The sequence below is a fragment of the Hypomesus transpacificus genome, chromosome 18 (assembly GCF_021917145.1).
Source record: "Hypomesus transpacificus isolate Combined female chromosome 18, fHypTra1, whole genome shotgun sequence".
In the NCBI taxonomy this organism is placed as follows: domain Eukaryota; kingdom Metazoa; phylum Chordata; class Actinopteri; order Osmeriformes; family Osmeridae; genus Hypomesus; species Hypomesus transpacificus.
In genome coordinates, this window is record NC_061077.1 from 10866847 (window position 1) to 10885503 (window position 18657).

The window sequence follows — 18657 nt, forward strand, 5'->3', positions numbered from 1 at the left end:
AATCACTAGTCCTTCCACTAAAGGACTTCTTGTGAAAGGTGTGGCTGTTTATGAATAGCTCATTATGGCATGTTTTATTCTCATTAAAAAGGTGAAGGCCCAAGACACAACTGTGTTGAAGTTGGCGTATTAATCATGTTGCGTGTGAAGGTCATGAGTCCCTAGATTGTGAATAGCCTAAATCTCTTAAACACCACCTGACAAATTGGCCTATTTCTTCAATTAGTCTGGCTGATTAACGGATTTATACCTAAATTCTTTCAGCCTCTTTCTGCTGATACTATTGAATATAATTATGTATGTATTATATTATTCAACAACAGAAAATTCTCCAGACAAATCATTTTAAAGGTATCTTTGCCTGTAAATTCACAGCATCAACACTTTTGATATGGGACGGATTACCTGAGTTACACAAATAGGTAAGATGGGGAAAGTGGCTTTGTCTGTCAATAGAACAATAGGTCACACATACTGCAAAGAGAGACTCTGCTTAAAGGAAAAATGGTAGGAATGCAATATTAATAAGGATTACTGAAGTGCTTGTGACTACCTAAATTCATCCGGATTTGTCATACCCTTAGTTGAACTATAAAGTTACTGTGCTATACATTTTTGGTTTTGATACAATGAAACAATGTTCGCACTCAGGGCAAATCTTTTCTCAATCCATGTTATCTTTATGATTAACATAAATCTTCAAACCTACTATTCCCTACCACTACACACGTCCCTTTTTGTCTTTTTCTTTTAAACTGCAATGTTATTTAGTCAATGTTATTTAGTCAATGTTATTTAGTCAATGTTATTTAGTCATTGCTAATAAACAAATCATAATGCATGTATAGTAAAGTACAATGAAAAGTCAGATCGTTTATAATACGAAATATAGAATCAAATGCTTCCACAAGACATTTTGAATATGTCTCAGTTTTCCCTCAACGTTTGGGTTGTAGTGCAGAAAGCATCTTCTCCAGCAGATGATCCTGGCTGTGACGTCTCCCTCTGGAGCTCAACTGTCTCTCCAGCCTGCAGGGTGGTGCGTGGGGAGAGGGACACAGGCGGCAGCAGTGCATTTAGATGGTCCTGGACCTTCAGAAGGATCTCAAAGGCCAAGAGGTTCTCATCCACAACAGGCAGAGCCTTCATTTTTCTGTGAGATGCCTTGGTCTCCAGTTGGTAGTTGACCTCATCAGAGTCCAACAGTGACTCAAGGTTCAGGCTGGGAGCGTTGCTCTGGTCTGTCTCTGAGGTCAGGGAACGGGACTCCTCATCAGACGAGGATGGAGTTGTTGAGCGCATGGTCTCCTTTGGAAAGTGAAAGGGATTTCTACAGACTGTGCAAACCTTGACCTCCTTTGGCGCGATTTCTGTGGATTTTGCCAGGTTGCAGACTGGTCGCCATTCCAGCTTCACCTTCTTAGACTTCTCGTCTGCAGTGAGCTGTTTGGAGAAGTCCACGATGGATCCGGAGGAGAAGGACTCAAGCTGGATTGGAGACTTGTCCCGGCCACCTTTGCTGTCTGTCTCAGAGATTCTCTGAGCCTTTTCCACAGTGAGGAAATCAGAATCACTCGAGGCATACTCATGTGGGCTGTCATAGTTACCACAAAATGAAGAGGCCGTTGGGACGCACCACTGCGTTTCCATAGAGACAGAGCTTGATACTGTCTCCTCAGCTGTGCTCGGGTCCAGTGTTGTCGCTGGTGAATTCCGGGTACCTTGCTCAATGACAGCAGGCTTCTTCATCGAAATGCACTTGCACTGACAGGAAAGCTGCTCATTAACTGGAGCCTCTTGTTTTTCTTCAATGGTGAAATACTTTACTTCATCAACTATGAGAGTCACAGTGTCCTTCTGTGATACAGATTTATCAGACTCCTCCGCCAACATAAAGTTATTATCCAACAGGTTGTCAAACATAGTCTCCATGAGGCTTGAAATGATGAACTCCATTTTGGATGACGATAACCAGATCCCCAGGTGCCCATGGATACCTTCAGATGCTTCAGCAGATGTGACCTCACTAGCATCAAACCGGAGTTGGAAAAAAGCAGGAATCAAGGGGGTGTTGCTTTCCATCACAAAAGTACCCATGCCACCCAAAACTCTGCTGACAGCATGTATAGTTGCCAGACTTACTGTCGGAGAAAGCGTGCCCTGAGGAGAGCCCTGTTTAATTTTGTTAATAAGCTCCCATTTGACTTCATCCAGAATGTTTAAAATGTATTCTTTGGCGACAGCTTCCATCCTGGCGAGTGAAACCTCCTCTGTCTTTTCGGGTAGAGTGTTGTCCTCACCTGCTGTGTCTGGTCGGAAGTCTCTACTGTGAGCCCAGAACTGACAGACCTGGTCTCGATTGGGTGTGCACTGGTTGAGTTTGTCAGATATGCACTTTAACATATCTTCAATCAAATAATTCACAGGACAGTCCTCAGAGAGGAGATTGTTCAACCCAAGTTGCGGCAGCGATAGGGAGCGTTTCACCTCATTCTTCACAGACCTGGCCACGTTGTCTAGAAACGGCTGGGTGCTAATGTGATCTAGGACTTCATCGATGATGTTGAGATAGGGGTATTGGAATGAAGAACTCCTTCCGGCTCGGTACACTTTATGTTGAAGGGACCCTGCCTCAGAGTCAGAAACACATTCCACTCTGACCACCGTTTTGCCATCCACAGGCATTCCACTGGGAGAGAGAAGAGGTGGCCTTCTGTTTACAGTTGGTCCCCAGATATCCTCTAAATCTGTTGTACTGGAAGGGAGCACACGGGATGCAGAGATGTTGCTGGTGCCCTCATGGAGCAGTGGAGGGACTTGTGATGGAAAATGGCAGACATCCGATTCAGAAAGGTTGCATTTGGCTTTTCCAGCAGCAGCATTCGCTTCAGCTTGTGCCTCATTAATATTCAGTGCTAATTCAATAAGCACCCTGTCTTTGCACATATCGAGAACATCGTTCACTAGATCATCAGATATGAGCTTAAGTTTGGCAGAGTCCATTCGTTTTGCTGGGTGCTCTTTGGCTGTCTTGGTGAGCAAGTCCTCTGAATAGATAGGTGAGGGGCAGGGAGTGTTTGGAGTCTTGTACTCCACATTGGTCTCCATGTCACCCAGAACATTGCTCATAGCATCAATGGTTCTCTGACTCACCTTGGGGGAGAGAGATCTCTTTGGGGAATCATGCTTAATCTTGTCACCAAAATCTTTCTTCACAGTCTGGAAAACATGCTGTATCAGCTGAGCTGCAGCAACTTCGAGATTGCTGAATGTCTTTCCACCTGTTGAGTCTTCAGCACTGGAGCTTTGGTTGTCGCTCTGGTGCGCCACGCAAATTCTCTGGATTGCTGTTGTCATCAAATCTTCAATCATTTGATGCCTCTCGGTAGAGTCCTCACAGTGAAGGCTCACGGTGCTAAACTCTGGCAGAGAGAGGGAGCGTACCACCTCATCCCTTACAGACCGGGCTAACTTGTCTTTGAAAAGCCCTGTGCTGAAATGGTCAAGCACACCATCCACAAGTATGTAATACACGTGGGGGAAAGATATACTTTTGGAGGCTTTCTTCTCACTTGTGCCTTTCTGGAGGTCAAACACAGCTGGGTTTACCTTGCCAGGTTTTTTAAGCACATCATACTCTTTTTGAATCGTTAGAGACCTTGTGACCATCTCTTTGTGATCCACTGGGACCTGGGAGCCCAGTCTGGTGTCCCTGGTGCTACCATTCATAACAGCCTTGTCCTTGAGCTCACTAGATCTTGGGCAGGACTCAGGCAGGTGTTGAAGAACTGGTACCAGGCCAAAAAACTCTGAGCTTCGGTTTTTCAGGGTATTCTCTGATGTCAAGGAGGTGACAGCGTTTTCAGATGATGTGATCTTGTCCTGACTGAAAGATTTCAATGAAGACGAGAGGGATGATTTGGCAGAAGGCGTCTGCAAATTCAAGGCAGCCATTTTACCTTGAGCAAATGCACTGCCCAGTGGAGGTAATGTGGCTACTGGTTTATGTCCAGAGAATACAATGTCATTATTGCCGGCATATAAAGTAGCCTTCGACATGTTGGGTTCACCCTCAGTGGACATCACTTGCTTTGACAAGATGTTGTCAAATGCCATTCTGATAAGATTAAATGCAATATCCTCCATTTTTGCTTCTTGTAAATCCATCTCTGATACAGTGGTGGGCACACTGCTGAATGGTCCCAAAGTGCCCTCTACATTATTGCTGTCAGTAGACACCGATGTTTCCTCACTAAAGTGACCGTCCCATGTTAGGTATTCGGTGTTTGCCTGGACTAAAAATGTCAAATTGTTTATCATATCATTGACTACATCGAGAGCTATCTGGCTTGCCTTTGCAGAGATGCCTCTGAACCTTTTAGGGATGACTTCACGTATGTTTTTGTCAACTTTATCCTTGACTAACTCCATGACGTCAGTGATCAGATTTGTCACATAGAAATTGATTTCCTCATCAGTGTCCATCACCTCTTTTGGTGGCTCATCAGCCTGATCTGATGAGCCACCTCCACGGAGTCTGTGAACAGGCTCATCACTGGTCTTGAAGGGATTCACGACTTGAGAAACACATTTCAGCAAGCTTGTTGCTATTCTAGTATGCTGAGTCCTTTGTGCCACAGGCTTCAACCCTTGCACTGATGTCTTCTGAAGGATCACCCCACACTTGATGGACTCTGCAAGTTGCATCCTGATAGGCTTCGTGCCCAAATGGTTCAGGACAGCGTGGGTGACAGCATATTCAAGCTTGGTCTGAGACTGTGATTGGGAGAGGTTGAGTGGTCTCTGCATTTTTCCAACTTTTGGAAAGCTGTTTACCTTAGAGAGAGGACCTTGGGGAAACCTTTTGTTCTTCTGGACTTTCTTATCCTGGATCCCTTTATTTTGAACATCTTGCTCCCTCCTTGTAGTCTTGTCAGCAGAGGAAACCTCAACCTGGTGGTTTACTACAGGACCTTGTTCTTGGTTGGTGTCTGTGTGAGTGTTAGGTGCAGGAATTGTGGCCTTGCCTTTGCAGGATACATTCACAGTTGAGGAGCTCTGAAGAAAGAAACAATAAAAAGGAGGGAAAGCACCATTAGAGGTATACTTTACATATTATGTACCTGGCCATCGATACACATTTAAAGACTATGTACTGTATAACGATGATGTATTATGACATTATGTAATAACATTGTTCTACAGTAAGGTGTAGTGGAACACTACCTGGAACATCTTTTCCAGGGTGTATTTCACTTGTCCAGTCATTGGAGCCAGATACTCCTGTCTTGGTGTATGTGGGACCATGCACTCATCAACAAGGGATTTCCCTACAGAGAGAAATATCTTTTCACATCTATAAATGATTCTAAATTAATTGGCACTAACCATGTTACAAAATACACCCACTCAAAGAATAGTTAATGGAATTGGAATATATGTAATAAGTGGAACCATTTTTGAATTTGAACTATTATTTAATTTTTATTAATTACTATATTTTTGTATTTGAACAAGCAGAAGGAGCGACATGCTGCTTTACAGGACCTTCAGGTTCAACGGTGGTGAAAACGTAGAGCTTATGTTTGACTGCCTATCCTGCATGCTGACGTGATGCTGTCCTCTCATATTTTAAATGTATTAAAACATTTCCAAAAACGTACCCAGTCCTGGCGTGTCAAAGATGTTATGCAGAAACATGTTCTGTTGGATCCTGGCTTCCCTCATCTTCCTGTACACCTCAAGGTTTTGCAGAGTCTCCTGAGTTTGTTTCTGCTGCATGGCTTGTTTCTGCTCCAGGAGGGTCTTTCTCTGTAAGGAACATTGAGTTGGGCTGGATTGCCTCAATTGAACAGACACAAATCCTATAATACTGGAATTGAATGATTCACAGTAAACAAGCTATTGTTGTCAATTACATGGCAATGTCTTACCTTACGATCTCTCTTCAGTTTAACTTCCTTCTGGTACCTGGCTTTGTTGACTTCCTGCCTCACATCTTTTTCAATGACTTTCAGACGGTAGCGCTCCTTCGAAATCCAGTCTTCCTCACTCTGGAGGAAAAAGGAGGACAAAGGAGCTTTTCTCCTTTCCTGGCACCGCAAAATGTGTTTGTACTATTTAACATGTATGTTTTACTCAACCATACCAGATGTTTAAAGAGTATGCTTTCTCTCTTTGGACTGCACAATCCAAGCTGTCCATCATCTGCCCTGCAGATATCATGTAGCACATCTTATAATCAGCATTGTTTCTGGTTTAAATAATAATAATCGAATTTGAAGTGACATTGACATCATTTCATCCCTACACGACAACCGTATAGTGGCTTGATGCCTTCTACCTGCCCACCTAGACACTTTAGGCAAAGGGAGATGTTCCAATAAGTACTCAGTCATATCTGCCAGCGTCACTTCCTCCGGAATACGGCCCTCCTCTTGAAGCTTGACCAGCTTCATCATCTGCTCCCTCTAAAATGTGTTAAATTAAATGTACTTAAGAAAACATCTCAAGGGTTTCTCCTTGAGGAATACAATACGTATTGACAATGTCTGGCGTGACAATGTTTGGAGTGAAAAAAAAGCTAAATTAAACACAGGCAGATTAAATAGATGTCATCAAACTTTTAATCTCAGAAATGTCTATACACTACTTACCATCTTTTTATTTGACTTTTTGTCAAGGTTATTCTTGACAGCACGCAGGTACTGCTTGTACGTGTTGTACTCCTTCAAAGAGCATACCACCTTTGGTGTAGACAAAACATTGTGAGAGCAGTATGTCAGGTTGATAGTCATATTAATCATTTTGTTGATTCATTGAGCTGATTTGGACATACTTTGTCATCTTTAGTGATCAACCTCATCCTCTTCAGCATTTTGTGCTTATCTTTCTGGTGATAATACTCGTTAAGGCTTGGATCATGCAGACTATTGTAACTTGGCCTCATGATATGGCAGTGTGGATCACTGAGGTTGAAGTCAGATGTTGACTGATAGAACTGAGGGGAATCAGAAACCAATCAAAATTGTATTTCTAATATACATACAATAGACTGATGCTGTGATACACTATCGCAGGGGCGTTTCTAGGATCAGACCTTTAGGGGTGCTCAGCCCCCAACGAGAATGTGACATGAATACAGTGCCTTGCAAAAGTGCTAAACCCCCTTACTAATATAAATCTACCAGCATCAAATGATAATAAACAATATTTTTAATTATTTTTTAGAGGGGCTGAGATTAAATTTAGGGGTGCTTGAGTACCCTTAGAAATGGTCTAAAATCTAACCTTTGGTACAGGTCTTACCTTTTCCCCAAGCTTTGACATAGACAAAGGGACCGTGAAACCAGGCAGGGCAGGAAGTTTTGTCTTTTCAGGTGGCCTGCTCATTGGTTGAGGGATCTTTTTAACCTCATGTGCCTTCCTAAGTGGTGGAAGAGACTCCGTCATAGGTTGAGTTACCCCCATTTTCTTCAAAACCACAGACGCCTTTGTCTGAAAATAAAGTCACACAGTAACAAAAGAATTGTTTAATGACCTCTCACAAGGTTGTAGGCTCAAATATATTCAATGACTCATATAATTACTACCATTTACTTTTTGGCATGGCTGAATTTCTTTTTTTAAATGTAAAACATGTAATTAAATAGCAACTGAATGGAAAGTACCTGGTTTTGTTTTGATACACCTTGCACCATGTCATCGTCGCAAATTATGTGTGAGTTTGACTGAGTTTGACTGAAAAGATGTCTCGTGCGATGTCATAATATGTTGACATAATTAGTCGATCTAGATTCTAGAATGCTGGCAAGAACCGAAGCAGGGCCTAGGATTCAGCCTAGCCTAAGCTATTTTGAGGCATAATCTTGATATATAAATATAATTAAAAGTTCGCAATGTACACACACACAACGTTTTATAACCCGTACCGACAACACTGAAAATAAAGTATACTGTGTGACGTACCAGTAGAAATTACCTCGTTTCTACAACAGGTGACGCAACTATACCAATACTAAGCGCTTTGGGACGTAGAAGCGGTCAAATCCTGTGTAGAAATCACTTCCTTCAACAAAGAAAGATGGCTGATGTTGAAGATCTCCAGAAACTCAAGGTTTATGCCGTTTCAAACTGATTTAGCTATTATAGAGACATTGGAGTATGTTCGTTATACTTGAACCATTGTCAGATACCATGTAAAGGAATGCTCAACCTGGAGAATTATCATATTGCTTAGCTAGACTTTTATCTGGAAAGAAGTGACTGTTTGCTCAGGTGCGCACGAGTCACGTTGCCGAAACTGAGTGACTGTGAGACGGGCTAGTGCAAAAAGTGCAAAATGTTATTTACCAAATGGAAGATTTGACTGCTTAACTACTGATTGATCAATCAATAATAATCAACAAACTTCCAGTTGCCCTGGAAGAAAAACTAAAACAATGACGAACAAGGTGCTTTATAGCTAAATATTTAGGCTAGCTACCAAGGCAGTTAAATCTAATTTCATAGACTATATAAATGTTATTTACAGTCTATGCCTGATTTGTTTAAAGGATTTGTTCATAATTATAGGGAAGCACTACACAGTGGCGAATTATTTGCATTTACACATATTTTAGAGACTTAAATTTGTTTGGATATGTTGGTTTGCTTGCTAGTGTAGCTAGCATTGTTATGTTAGCTAGGAACTGATGCGCTTTAGGCTAGTACAGGACTGTCATTGGCAAGCTAACGTTAGGTAGCTAGGGATCTTAAACTGCTTAGGGTATCTGTCCCACGACCTATACTAACCTATCTCATTTAAAAGCTATTTTCGCTTTATAAACAACGCATGAATTAAAAGTTCACATTTGGATGAAACTAGAATTTATATTTCTGCATACTAAGAATATCAGAAGGGTGTGATAGCTAGCTAGTTTTGATCTACAGCAGTGGTTCTTAACCCTGTCCTGCATGTTTGAGATGTTTCTTGGCTCATGTTTCTTGTCAACTAAATGCGAATCCAACTATTCTACCCATCTCTCTTTGCAGCTTGCGGAGCTGAAGGCAGAGTGCGAGGCAAGGGATCTGGACATAAAGGGAAACAAGGCCGAACTTATTGCTCGGCTGCAAGCATATTTGGAGGAACATGGAGGTAAGACTTTATTCATTCATTCATTTACAATGAATGGTAAACAGTTATATAGGCCTACCTCACTTTAGATAATTCACCAATAATACTTGCATATAATGTTGACCTCATATCTACTATTAGATAGGTTAAAATAGATAGAGTTTACTTAAGTGCATGTTTTATGAAATTATTGCCATGATTGTAAGTTTTTGACTATCAAAAACTCTTCTTTTTTTTACTAATTCCAAGAGATTAAACAATGTAGTGTTACACCTTTTTACACTCAATTTCTAATAGATGACTGTGGAGACGTGAATGAAGATGATGTGCTGGGAGAGGACACAGAGGTACAACATAACCATTCAAACGTCAAGAACGAGAATGTATTGATCTGTGGTAATAACTGATGATTGGTGTTCTACTTTTAGGACTTCCCCAAAGCTGAGGATGCCGCTGACCAAGAAAATAACAAGGAGGAAGTTGCAGTGTCTGAGGAGTGAGTTCATTTGACACTTTAATCATCTTGGGTCCATCAAGATACAGTTGTGGACAAAGGTCTTCCTGAAAAATCCCCTGGACCAGAGCCAACTATATTGCACATGATACATAAGAGCCCTTCAAAGATTACTAACTTAATTGCTTGCTCATTCTTTTTCAGGTTGGCTGTTAAAAAGGTTGTGAAGATCACACCACCAGTGTCTGTGGATGAGGTATGTAAGCTTTTCTTAACAATCCCGGTTAGTGGTTTCCCAAATATAGATAAAGCTTAACTTCGATACTCGCTACCTTCAATGGAAATCATTTAAAACAGTTGTTTGCCAAACAAAACAGTTCCCAGTCATCACGGTAAATGCTGACTTCCACGTATATGCTTGTCCATCATGATAAGCCTTGTGTGCATTCACAGTGAGTCCCCTGACAAGGCTCATAGTGAACAGTGTGAGTCCTCTGACAAGGCTCATAGTGAACACAGTAAGTCCTCTGACAAGGCTCATAGTGAACATAGTGAGTCCTCTGACAAGGCTCATAGTGAACACAGTGAGTCCTCTGACAAGGCTCATAGTGAACACAGTAAGTTCCCTGACAAGGCTCATAGTGAACACAGTGAGTCCTCTGACAAGGCTCATAGTGAACACAGTGAGTCCTCTGACAAGGCTCATAGTGAACATAGTGAGTCCTCTGACAAGGCTCATAGTGAACATAGTGAGTCCTCTGACAAGGCTCATAGTGAACACAGTGAGTCCTCTGACAAGGCTCATAGTGAACACAGTAAGTCCCCTGACAAGGCTCATAGTGAACACAGTAAGTCCTCTGACAAGGCTCATAGTGAACACAGTAAGTCCTCTGACAAGGCTCATAGTGAACACAGTGAGTCCTCTGACAAGGCTCATAGTGAACACAGTGAGTCCTCTGACAAGGCTCATAGTGAACACAGTGAGTCCTCTGACAAGGCTCATAGTGAACACAGTGAGTCCTCTGACAAGGCTCATAGTGAACACAGTGAGTCCTCTGACAAGGCTCATAGTGAACACAGTGAGTCCTCTGACAAGGCTCATAGTGAACACAGTGAGTCCTCTGACAAGGCTCATAGTGAACACAGTGAGTCCTCTGACAAGGCTCATAGTGAACACAGTAAGTCCTCTGACAAGGCTCATAGTGAACTCAGGCTTTTCTTTGCTTTCCCAGAAATTACAGAAAAGGGCTGAACGCTTCAATGTGCCTGCATCAGCTGAAAGCAAGAAAGCCATACGTGCTGCCAGGTCAGTGTGAAACGACATCCCTTGCTCATTTTGACTACACATTTCTGGTTTTATATGGTTGATTTATATGCATTTTCTGTTCAGGTTTGGTCTGCCTGTTACCTCTCCAAGTCCCCCCGGAGGTTAGTACATGCTGTCTTTTGAATATTAACATATTTTATCAACTAGGCACATTTTAAAGTGTTCTGGTCAGAACAGTATTCTTGGAGGTACTAATTTGAAAATATGTGCTCCACTTAACAAATGTATATATCTCCCACTCTACAGGTGTATCCCTGAATAGCAAAACAGTGAGTAATATAAAGGTATCATCATATGTTGCCACCTACTGTTAATATAGCAGTGAGGAAGCAGAGCTAATGGATTTGTATGTCCCCTCTAGCCTGTGATGGTCAGCGCTGAGCAGCTCAAGAAGAGAGCTGAACGATTTGGCGGGAATGTTTCCTCCATTTCCAAAAAGGTGGACATGTTGTAATATTTTGTTTAGGTCATGTGTAGTTATTATAGTTTAAATTGTAAACAAGAGTGTAGTTTGTGATATTGGTCATTCAGTTAGATCAAATCAAGCCATTCTGTCCCAGGTTGAAGAAGACGAGAAGCTGATCAAACGGAAAGAGAGGTTTGGGGTCCAGACCAGTGCTGTTCCTGCTAGTGCAGATGTTGAGGTACGTTTCTGATGTCTTTCCTGAATGTTTCTCAAAATCGAGCTTAGATAAGTAAAACTAATTTGGTTTCATTTTTTTCAACAGGCAAAAAAACAGAAGCGCTCTGAACGGTTCGGAAAGGTCTAAACAGTGATGACATTTTTGGAGTGCTGTTTTTTTATAGCTCTGTATTTTGTGTCAGACCTATTTTCCCCTCCCTCCCTATTTTGTAACATTTTGTGATTAAAATTGTTTTCAGTTTTTCCAGATTTGGTGTGATTCTTTCTGTGGGTTTACACCTTGTGTCGCAGGAGTTGGGTCGACACAGCTTTCACTGCGCATGTAGATTTCGGTACATTGCCATCTGGTGGTGATTCTGCACCACTGTGACGTATTCATCAAAGACGCAGCTTCCTGTGACGCTTTTTTTTTTTTAAACATCGTCCTTCTCAGTAATGGCGGCTTCGTTCCCTTCTCCTTCTGCAACAAACAACAACAAATGGTATTATACCAGAGAGCAGATCGAGAATAGCCCGTCGCGACGTGCCGGGCTTGATCCAGATAAGGAATTGTCCTACAGACAACAAGCCGCAAATCTCCTTCAGGATATGGGACAGCGACTCAATGTGTATCTTTTGTCGTGGTACGACTAGCGTCTCAGCTTGCTAGGCTAAGGCATTAGCCTAGCTAACGAAAAGAGGTTGACGCCGGTTTGGCGGCATGGTTATGTATTTGCTAGCTTGCCAATATCGATTGTCTCTCATTCTCCGTTTTATAATGTTACTGTGGCAGGTATTTGTTCATGTAGATGATGTAAGGGCTAACTAGCCTCTAGCTACATTCGGTTGTTAGCTGTAGCGTAGAGCGGTTCTTTGCGGCGCTTGTTGTAGGGGGCACATTGGTCTAGTGAGCTTGCGGTCTAGGCCTCTACGGGCCTCCGTTTGGCGTTTCCTGTGGAGAACAAACGCTGAGCCTGTTATAGAAACAGCGGCAAGTTGGAAATATTCTTTAAATATCTAGCCAGCCAAGAAAGAACTATAGGAAATTCGATTGTTCATGTTATTAGTCGTGTGGCCCCGTCGTTGCTAGTTAGCCCGTTGGCTTTTCTTTGACTAGCTAAAGCGCTTGTGTTAGCATTAGCATGCTAAAAATCTTGCTTAAGAATCCTGGGTGCAGGTACGTATTTGAGAACTTTTGAAGCTGTAGTTTTAAAGCTTTATTGCAACATTATTCCAGGAGAATGTAAATGGTGCGTAATACGTTAAGGCAGTGATATTGAGGTATCTGGGCTGTTTATTTATTCCCCAAACTTATTCTGCAGAGATGGTGGTACTGTCATGGCAGCCAAAACAACCGCTATTGGCATCAAAATATGTAGAAATTCATTTTCTTTTAAATGGTGATTAATATGATACAGATGACTGTTGTAGAGACTGTTCAATTTCAGCTGTAAACCTTAACCCACCGTGCATCAGATCCCAGCTCACAATAAATACTGCCATTGTCTACATGCATAGATTCTACATGGTCCAGTCTTTCACTCGATTTCACAGAAATGTAAGTTGGTCTATTTCTACCCTTTCCCCTTGCATATGACAGTTTGAAGCCTAATGTCTCCTGTATATCATGATCTTCTTCCCAGCATAATTCTGCTTGTAGAAGCATGTATTCCCCTTTAATTACATTTGTTTTCTGACCAGGTCATAGCTCCCGCCACACTCTTCTTGGCTGCCAAGGTTGAGGAGCAGCCGCGTAAACTGGAACATGTAATCAAGGTGACCCATGCATGCCTCAACCCTCAGGACCCATCACCAGACATCCGTAGCGATGTAAGTATAGTTAGGTTGTCACTGGTCTTTGTTGTTCTTTTCACAGGGCACCAAGTTGATTTGAGGGTGGTGTCTCAGTATAAAAAGTATTGGTTCCCTCTGTGTCCCGTTTGAGGAATATAGAGCCATCTTGTCAGTTGAAAGAATTGTCATTCTTAATCTTAACACACATCCCCCTTTTCTCTCTCAGAATGCATGATGTGCAGGCAGCATTATCCATCCCAGTGTTTTTTGTCTAGCTAATCTGAAGCCTCCAGTGTCCTGTTTCAGTCTTACCTTGACTATCACTTTTCCTATTTGGAAGTGCTTGCTTGTTTGCTTGAGAAGTAGTTTGATTGAAAGTTATTGGGTGATCTGGGACCATTGGTACTCCCACGGTAAGGTTGCTTGAGAGGAAAGCAAGTTGTAGAGTGCTGGGTGAAAGAGAGAGAATGCCTCCCAGTGAGTAACCTGCCTGTCCTCTCAACCTCAGGCTTATCTGCAACAAGCCCAAGACCTGGTCATTCTTGAGAGCATTATACTCCAGACCCTGGGTAAGTTGGGAGTGAAGAATGGAGTCTCTGATTCCCCAAACTAGAGAGATGTGCTTTTAAGGTACTATTAACCAGCTCTGCTCTTGTCCACAGAAGTGTCTTGAAGGGGTTTGCAGCATTGAAAACAACTCTAGTCCCCCATGCTCATATGAGCTCTGTATTTCACTCATGTCTGTCCTATCTGTTGTTTTCATATCAACTTTACAATGCAGCCTTTTCTTTCACAATTACCTTCAATTTTCCGGTGACTCTAAGCCTTTTAATTTGGGCTAAAAGAACATGATGCAGGTTGTGATACGGTATACTGAATTGAATGGAGTGGCCCATAATATATTCAATTCCAGTTTTGATCAAATACAAAGGACTGACTAATCTCACAGTTCAGAAGGGATAATGTGTTGCCCCTGGTTTAATTTCGGAATACCGAAACTTTGGGCTCAATGAGTTGCGTAAAATGTTTTTTCCAATTGTTTGTTTTGCCAAGCCATTTATTCTCACTCATCCACATTTTTTATCCAGGGTTTTACCTGAAGACGTTAAACAGTGCATTCCTAATCACTTAGTTTCACTAATCGGTCTTCGTAAAATATAATGTTTCTTTCAGGGCTTTAACTTCGAAGTGAGCTGTGTCGGTAAAATCAGTACCTGTTGAGCAGAACTGTTTTGCCATGGCAACCTTAAATTCTGTGAACTAATCAGGCTAGAGGATAATATACTATACACTGGAGTTGTGTTGCTCATGGAACCTGTTCTGTCTCCCCTCTCCCCCTTCATTACAGCCTTTGAAATCACCATTGACCACCCACATACTCATGTTGTCAAGTGCACTCAGCTTGTCAGAGGTAAGCATCAAAAAGCACTCCTCACTATTTCCCCCGTTGCTTACTGATAGTCTCTGACAAATCCCGTAAATAGCCACGGTGTTGACGTGGCAGGTTTTAATTGTACTTTTTGTTTCCGTTTTTTGTTGTCCCAGCGAGTAAGGACTTGGCCCAGACGTCATACTTCATGGCCACCAACAGGTATATGCACTCTTCTGTGTCCATTTTAGCAGGACTATCCAATCTAAAGCAATGCTCATCTAAACCAAACCCCAGGAGAGTGTAATGTCCAGTCATCTGATGTGAGTGTCCTCTGAATACGGTTCTGTCTTCCCTTCCCTCCTCTTCCATGCAATGTCGGCGGCTCCCTGGAACCCCCCCTGCCGTGTAGTCTGCACTTGACCACGTTCTGCCTGCAGTACAGCCCACCCATCGTGGCCTGCGTGTGCATCCACCTGGCCTGCAAGTGGTCAAACTGGGAGATCCCCGTGTCCACAGACAGCAAGCACTGGTGGGAGTATGTGGACCCCACTGTCACCCTGGAGCTGTTGGACGGTACGCTTCAATATCACACCATTAATCACCCGGGTAGACTGTGGCCGGTGGTCTCATCTTATTTGTAGCTTTGGATTGGATGGAATGTAGTTTTTGGGGAGCCAGCGTGCAACGATAATGGATGGAAAGGGAATTCTAGAGTAATGTGGGCCATTTTATCCATTCATCTACCATGTAACATTTGAATGATTTCTTCTCTTCAACAGAACTCACACATGAGTTTCTGCAGATCTTGGAAAAGACGCCGAGCCGGTTAAAACGCATCCGCAACTGGAAGGTAAGTCTGTCTAACGCTGGACACGCACAGCTTTAAGAATTCTCATGTGTGTGGGCTCTTCCCCGTCCTGTCACTGCGTCTCACATCCCCGTCTGTCGTCCCAGGCGGCTGGGCAGACAGTGAAGGGGAAGTCCAAAGTCCAGGATGACGGAGACCAGACGGACGCCATGATGAGCATGATATCCATGGCCTCTTCGGAGAGCACGCTGGCGGGCCTGATGAGCCTCTCGGCCCCAGCCTCTTCGTCCTCCTCCATGGATGACACGGACCGCGGCACAGCGGGCAGCGCCCAGCACTGGCAGGCCGGCGGCAAAGCCGACCCCCAGCAAGCCAACCACGAACTGCACGCCCCCGCTAAAGTGTCCCTGAGCGAGTACCGGGCCAAGCACGCCGACGTCCTGGCCGCACAGAAGAGGAAGCTGGAGAACATGGAGGCGAGCGTCAAGAGAGACTATGCCACCGCTGCCCAGGCGCTGATTGGCCAGCAGAGGAAGGAGAAGCAGCATCATCACCAGCAGCAGTCGGGCTCCTCGCACCGTTCCAGCTCGTCGTCCTCCGACGTCAACAACCCTTCCCCCATCATCCTGAAGATCCCCCTGGAGAAGGAGAGGAACGATCGCAGCTCCCTAAAGATGCGCTTCCCCCTGGGGACTGGTCCTGGAGGTGGTGGGGGGCACAGTGGGGGCAGCAGGGCTCTGGACCCAGACATCAAGGTGCGAATCCGCGTGCCTGAGAAACGAGGAAGCTCAGGGGAGGAGGGCAAGAGCAGGGACAAGCACAGAGAGCGCTCCAACCACCACCACCATCACCACCACCACCATCACTCCTCCGGTGGGGCTTCCCTCTCGTCTTCCTCCCATAAACACTCATCCGGTGCCAGCGGAGGGGGAGGGAGCAGTAAAAAGGTCCCCAGTGACTCGTCCAGAATGAGCTCTTCTTCCTCGTCTTCTGCGTCTCGAAAGAGGACCCACCCTCAGGAGCCCACTGCGGGCTCTCACACCTCCAAAGCCAGTAAGTCCTCCAGAAACTCCTACCAGCTGCCCTCCCTGTCCTCGTCATCTGGACACGCTCTGGGCCACGGCTCTGACATTTTACCTGCCCTGGGCCTACCCCACCACCCTGGAAACTACTCCCACTCCAAGGGGGAGAAGGCAGACACGAACGGTCACAACATAAGTGGAGGCGGCCAGTCCAATGAGTACCAGGACACGTTTGAGATGCTGAACTCACTGCTGAGTGCTCAAGGGGTTCAGCCTTCCCAGCCTGCCATGTTTGACTATCGCTCACAGTATGGGGAGTACAGGTACAGCGGGAGCTCAAGGGGGGGCAACACGAGACCACCACCTCTACCTGCTGAACCCCCTCCCCCACTGCCACCTTTACCTAAATGAACTCTTTTGAATCAATTGCTATTTAATTGCCATCACAACCATGTTACATAAAGCATTACTCTCATTGATTCTGCGTCCTTTTGGGTGTTGGTGATCAAGATTCTGTGGGGTTCAACTTGACAGCAAAGAAATGTACTTTTTATACATACTTTCAGTTAGGTTTCGTTGTTTTACCATATTTACTTGGGGGGCAATAATGGGACTTGAGGAGAAAAAAAAATGTGCAAAAAAATTATTTATGAAATGTGTAAATACTATTTTTGATGTTGATCCATTTTGTATCATTAACTCGTGGAATGATGGGACCTGATATTTTAGCCATCCCTTTTTTTGAAGTTAGTTCAGCATTACTCTGAGTGAATAATGTAAACTGAAATACATTTGCTTTACTTCTTACTTGGTAAGTCATGTTAGCAATTTGTCTTTTTTATGTTTTTAAAGTGTGATATTTATCATTAGTAATGAATGCTTATGAGAAAAAGAAACCCTCTTCTAAAGATGGCCTGCTCTTTCTGCTGCATCCTGTTGGGCAGAGAAATAGACTTGTTCTTACACAAGCTTATTTGAAAATGCATGTCTCCAAAGCCATTGTTTTCATTGATTGTTCACGTACTGTAGTCATTGAGGCATAGTTTCTCTCCCTCTGATTTGTCAATATATTTTTTTTCTCTGAATTATTTGGTAAACAATGTTGTACAGATATTGTAAAATTACTAAAGTGAACATAAAAATATTTTTACATTTGAAAAAGTTGCTAAAAAAATCCTGTAAATTATTTAAAAAAAACGTAACATTTTTTTTAAAGCTATAATGTGTTGCAGTCATTGTTTTAAATGGTTGTAAAATGTCAATATTCAAATAATTACACTAACGGACCGTTTATACTACATATCTATGTACATAATATTCACAAACAAACCAGTGCAGTATAAAATCTAATGATGGAACTGACTTGTCTTAGGTGTTTTGAAACAGAACTGCTAAGTGTTATTCCCATTATTGTCTAATACTATTGTTGTCTTTGATACATTGAAATATTTCCTAAAAGGTGGTATTAGGTGTGTGAACCTATGTCATGTTCATTGAACAAATCATGATCAAAAAGTAATTTCATTTGATGTCTGCACCACAGTTGTTTTTGGCAATCTGACATGGGCAAAAATGTGTTGCCCTGAACCACCATGTTCCTCCTAAAATACAAATACATGAATGAGGATTAGTTTGGTTTGCTGCAGATGGGAATGTGTTGCAGATGGGAATGTGTTTTCTCTGACATAAATGAATGACCACAATAAAGCTGATGTAGCTAATATGAACGTAGAAAGATGTCACTAATGCAGTTCAATGACGTCACTCATGCGAATCAACGCAAAATCACATTGCTCCCTCTGTTTCCCACCACGAGCTGCAAAGCTCCAAGTTTGACATGTCCATCATCTTAGTGTTTTTTAGCGGTACCACATAAACTCTCAGGTCTGGAAATGAATCATTTGGGGTGTTTCTTGTTTTAATGAGCTTAAGGTCTGCGTTGTTTTGGTGAACACTGTTCTTTTTGTAATGTGGTTGATATAATCCCATGTCAATAAATATTTTAAAATGAAATGTCCCAACGTATGGCCGTTTTCATCAAGTGCACATGTCGAGTTACGTTTTAATAGACAGACAAATTACGCCAATCGTGTTTATGTTACCTACAGCTCAACGCCAATCAAATGACGAACGGGGCGGGTTC

At 43.0% G+C, this 18657-nt stretch overlaps 2 protein-coding genes across 4 annotated transcripts; both read left to right on the forward strand.

Moving 5' to 3' along the window:
- The first annotated feature begins 8033 nt into the window (after window positions 1-8033).
- LOC124481055 (SAP domain-containing ribonucleoprotein-like) lies at window positions 8034-11781 on the forward strand. Of its 2 annotated transcripts, none has more exons than XM_047040822.1 (11): window positions 8034-8116; window positions 9034-9136; window positions 9413-9462; window positions 9544-9611; window positions 9774-9825; window positions 10802-10875; window positions 10960-10997; window positions 11143-11180; window positions 11258-11335; window positions 11457-11540; window positions 11625-11781. In XM_047040822.1, the coding sequence occupies exons 1-11, from the start codon at window positions 8084-8086 to the stop codon at window positions 11664-11666; spliced, it is 660 nt and encodes a 219-aa protein (XP_046896778.1). In that variant the 5' UTR covers window positions 8034-8083; the 3' UTR covers window positions 11667-11781. The 2 variants fall into 2 exon arrangements, with proteins under 2 accessions (XP_046896778.1, XP_046896779.1); XM_047040823.1 differs by having other exon boundaries at window positions 11143-11165.
- A 158-nt stretch (window positions 11782-11939) lies between these two features.
- On the forward strand, window positions 11940-18522 carry ccnt1 (cyclin T1). 2 transcript variants are annotated; one of them, XM_047040695.1, is made up of 9 exons: window positions 11940-12147; window positions 12995-13076; window positions 13220-13348; window positions 13821-13881; window positions 14661-14723; window positions 14858-14903; window positions 15094-15257; window positions 15464-15534; window positions 15639-18522. In XM_047040695.1, exons 1-9 carry the CDS (start codon window positions 11975-11977, stop codon window positions 16923-16925), a joined length of 2076 nt encoding a protein of 691 aa, XP_046896651.1. In that variant the 5' UTR covers window positions 11940-11974; the 3' UTR covers window positions 16926-18522. The 2 variants fall into 2 exon arrangements, with proteins under 2 accessions (XP_046896651.1, XP_046896650.1); XM_047040694.1 differs by having other exon boundaries at window positions 11941-12147; window positions 14849-14903.
- The last annotated feature ends 135 nt before the right edge of the window (window positions 18523-18657 follow it).

Excerpts from the sequence above, each read along its gene's own strand:
- ccnt1 (XM_047040694.1), top strand. The coding sequence starts at position 11,975 with ATGGCGGCTTCGTTCCCTTCTCCTTCTGCAACAAACAACAACAAATGG. Across the intron at positions 13,077-13,219 it reads TCACTCGATTTCACAGAAAT|GTCATAGCTCCCGCCACACT; the intron begins GTAAGTTGGTCT and ends TTTTCTGACCAG. Across the intron at positions 14,724-14,848 it reads GTGCACTCAGCTTGTCAGAG|TTGTCCCAGCGAGTAAGGAC; the intron begins GTAAGCATCAAA and ends TTCCGTTTTTTG.
- LOC124481055 (XM_047040822.1), top strand. The coding sequence starts at position 8,084 with ATGGCTGATGTTGAAGATCTCCAGAAACTCAAG. Across the intron at positions 9,612-9,773 it reads GAAGTTGCAGTGTCTGAGGA|GTTGGCTGTTAAAAAGGTTG; the intron begins GTGAGTTCATTT and ends ATTCTTTTTCAG. Across the intron at positions 10,876-10,959 it reads AAAGCCATACGTGCTGCCAG|GTTTGGTCTGCCTGTTACCT; the intron begins GTCAGTGTGAAA and ends TTTTCTGTTCAG.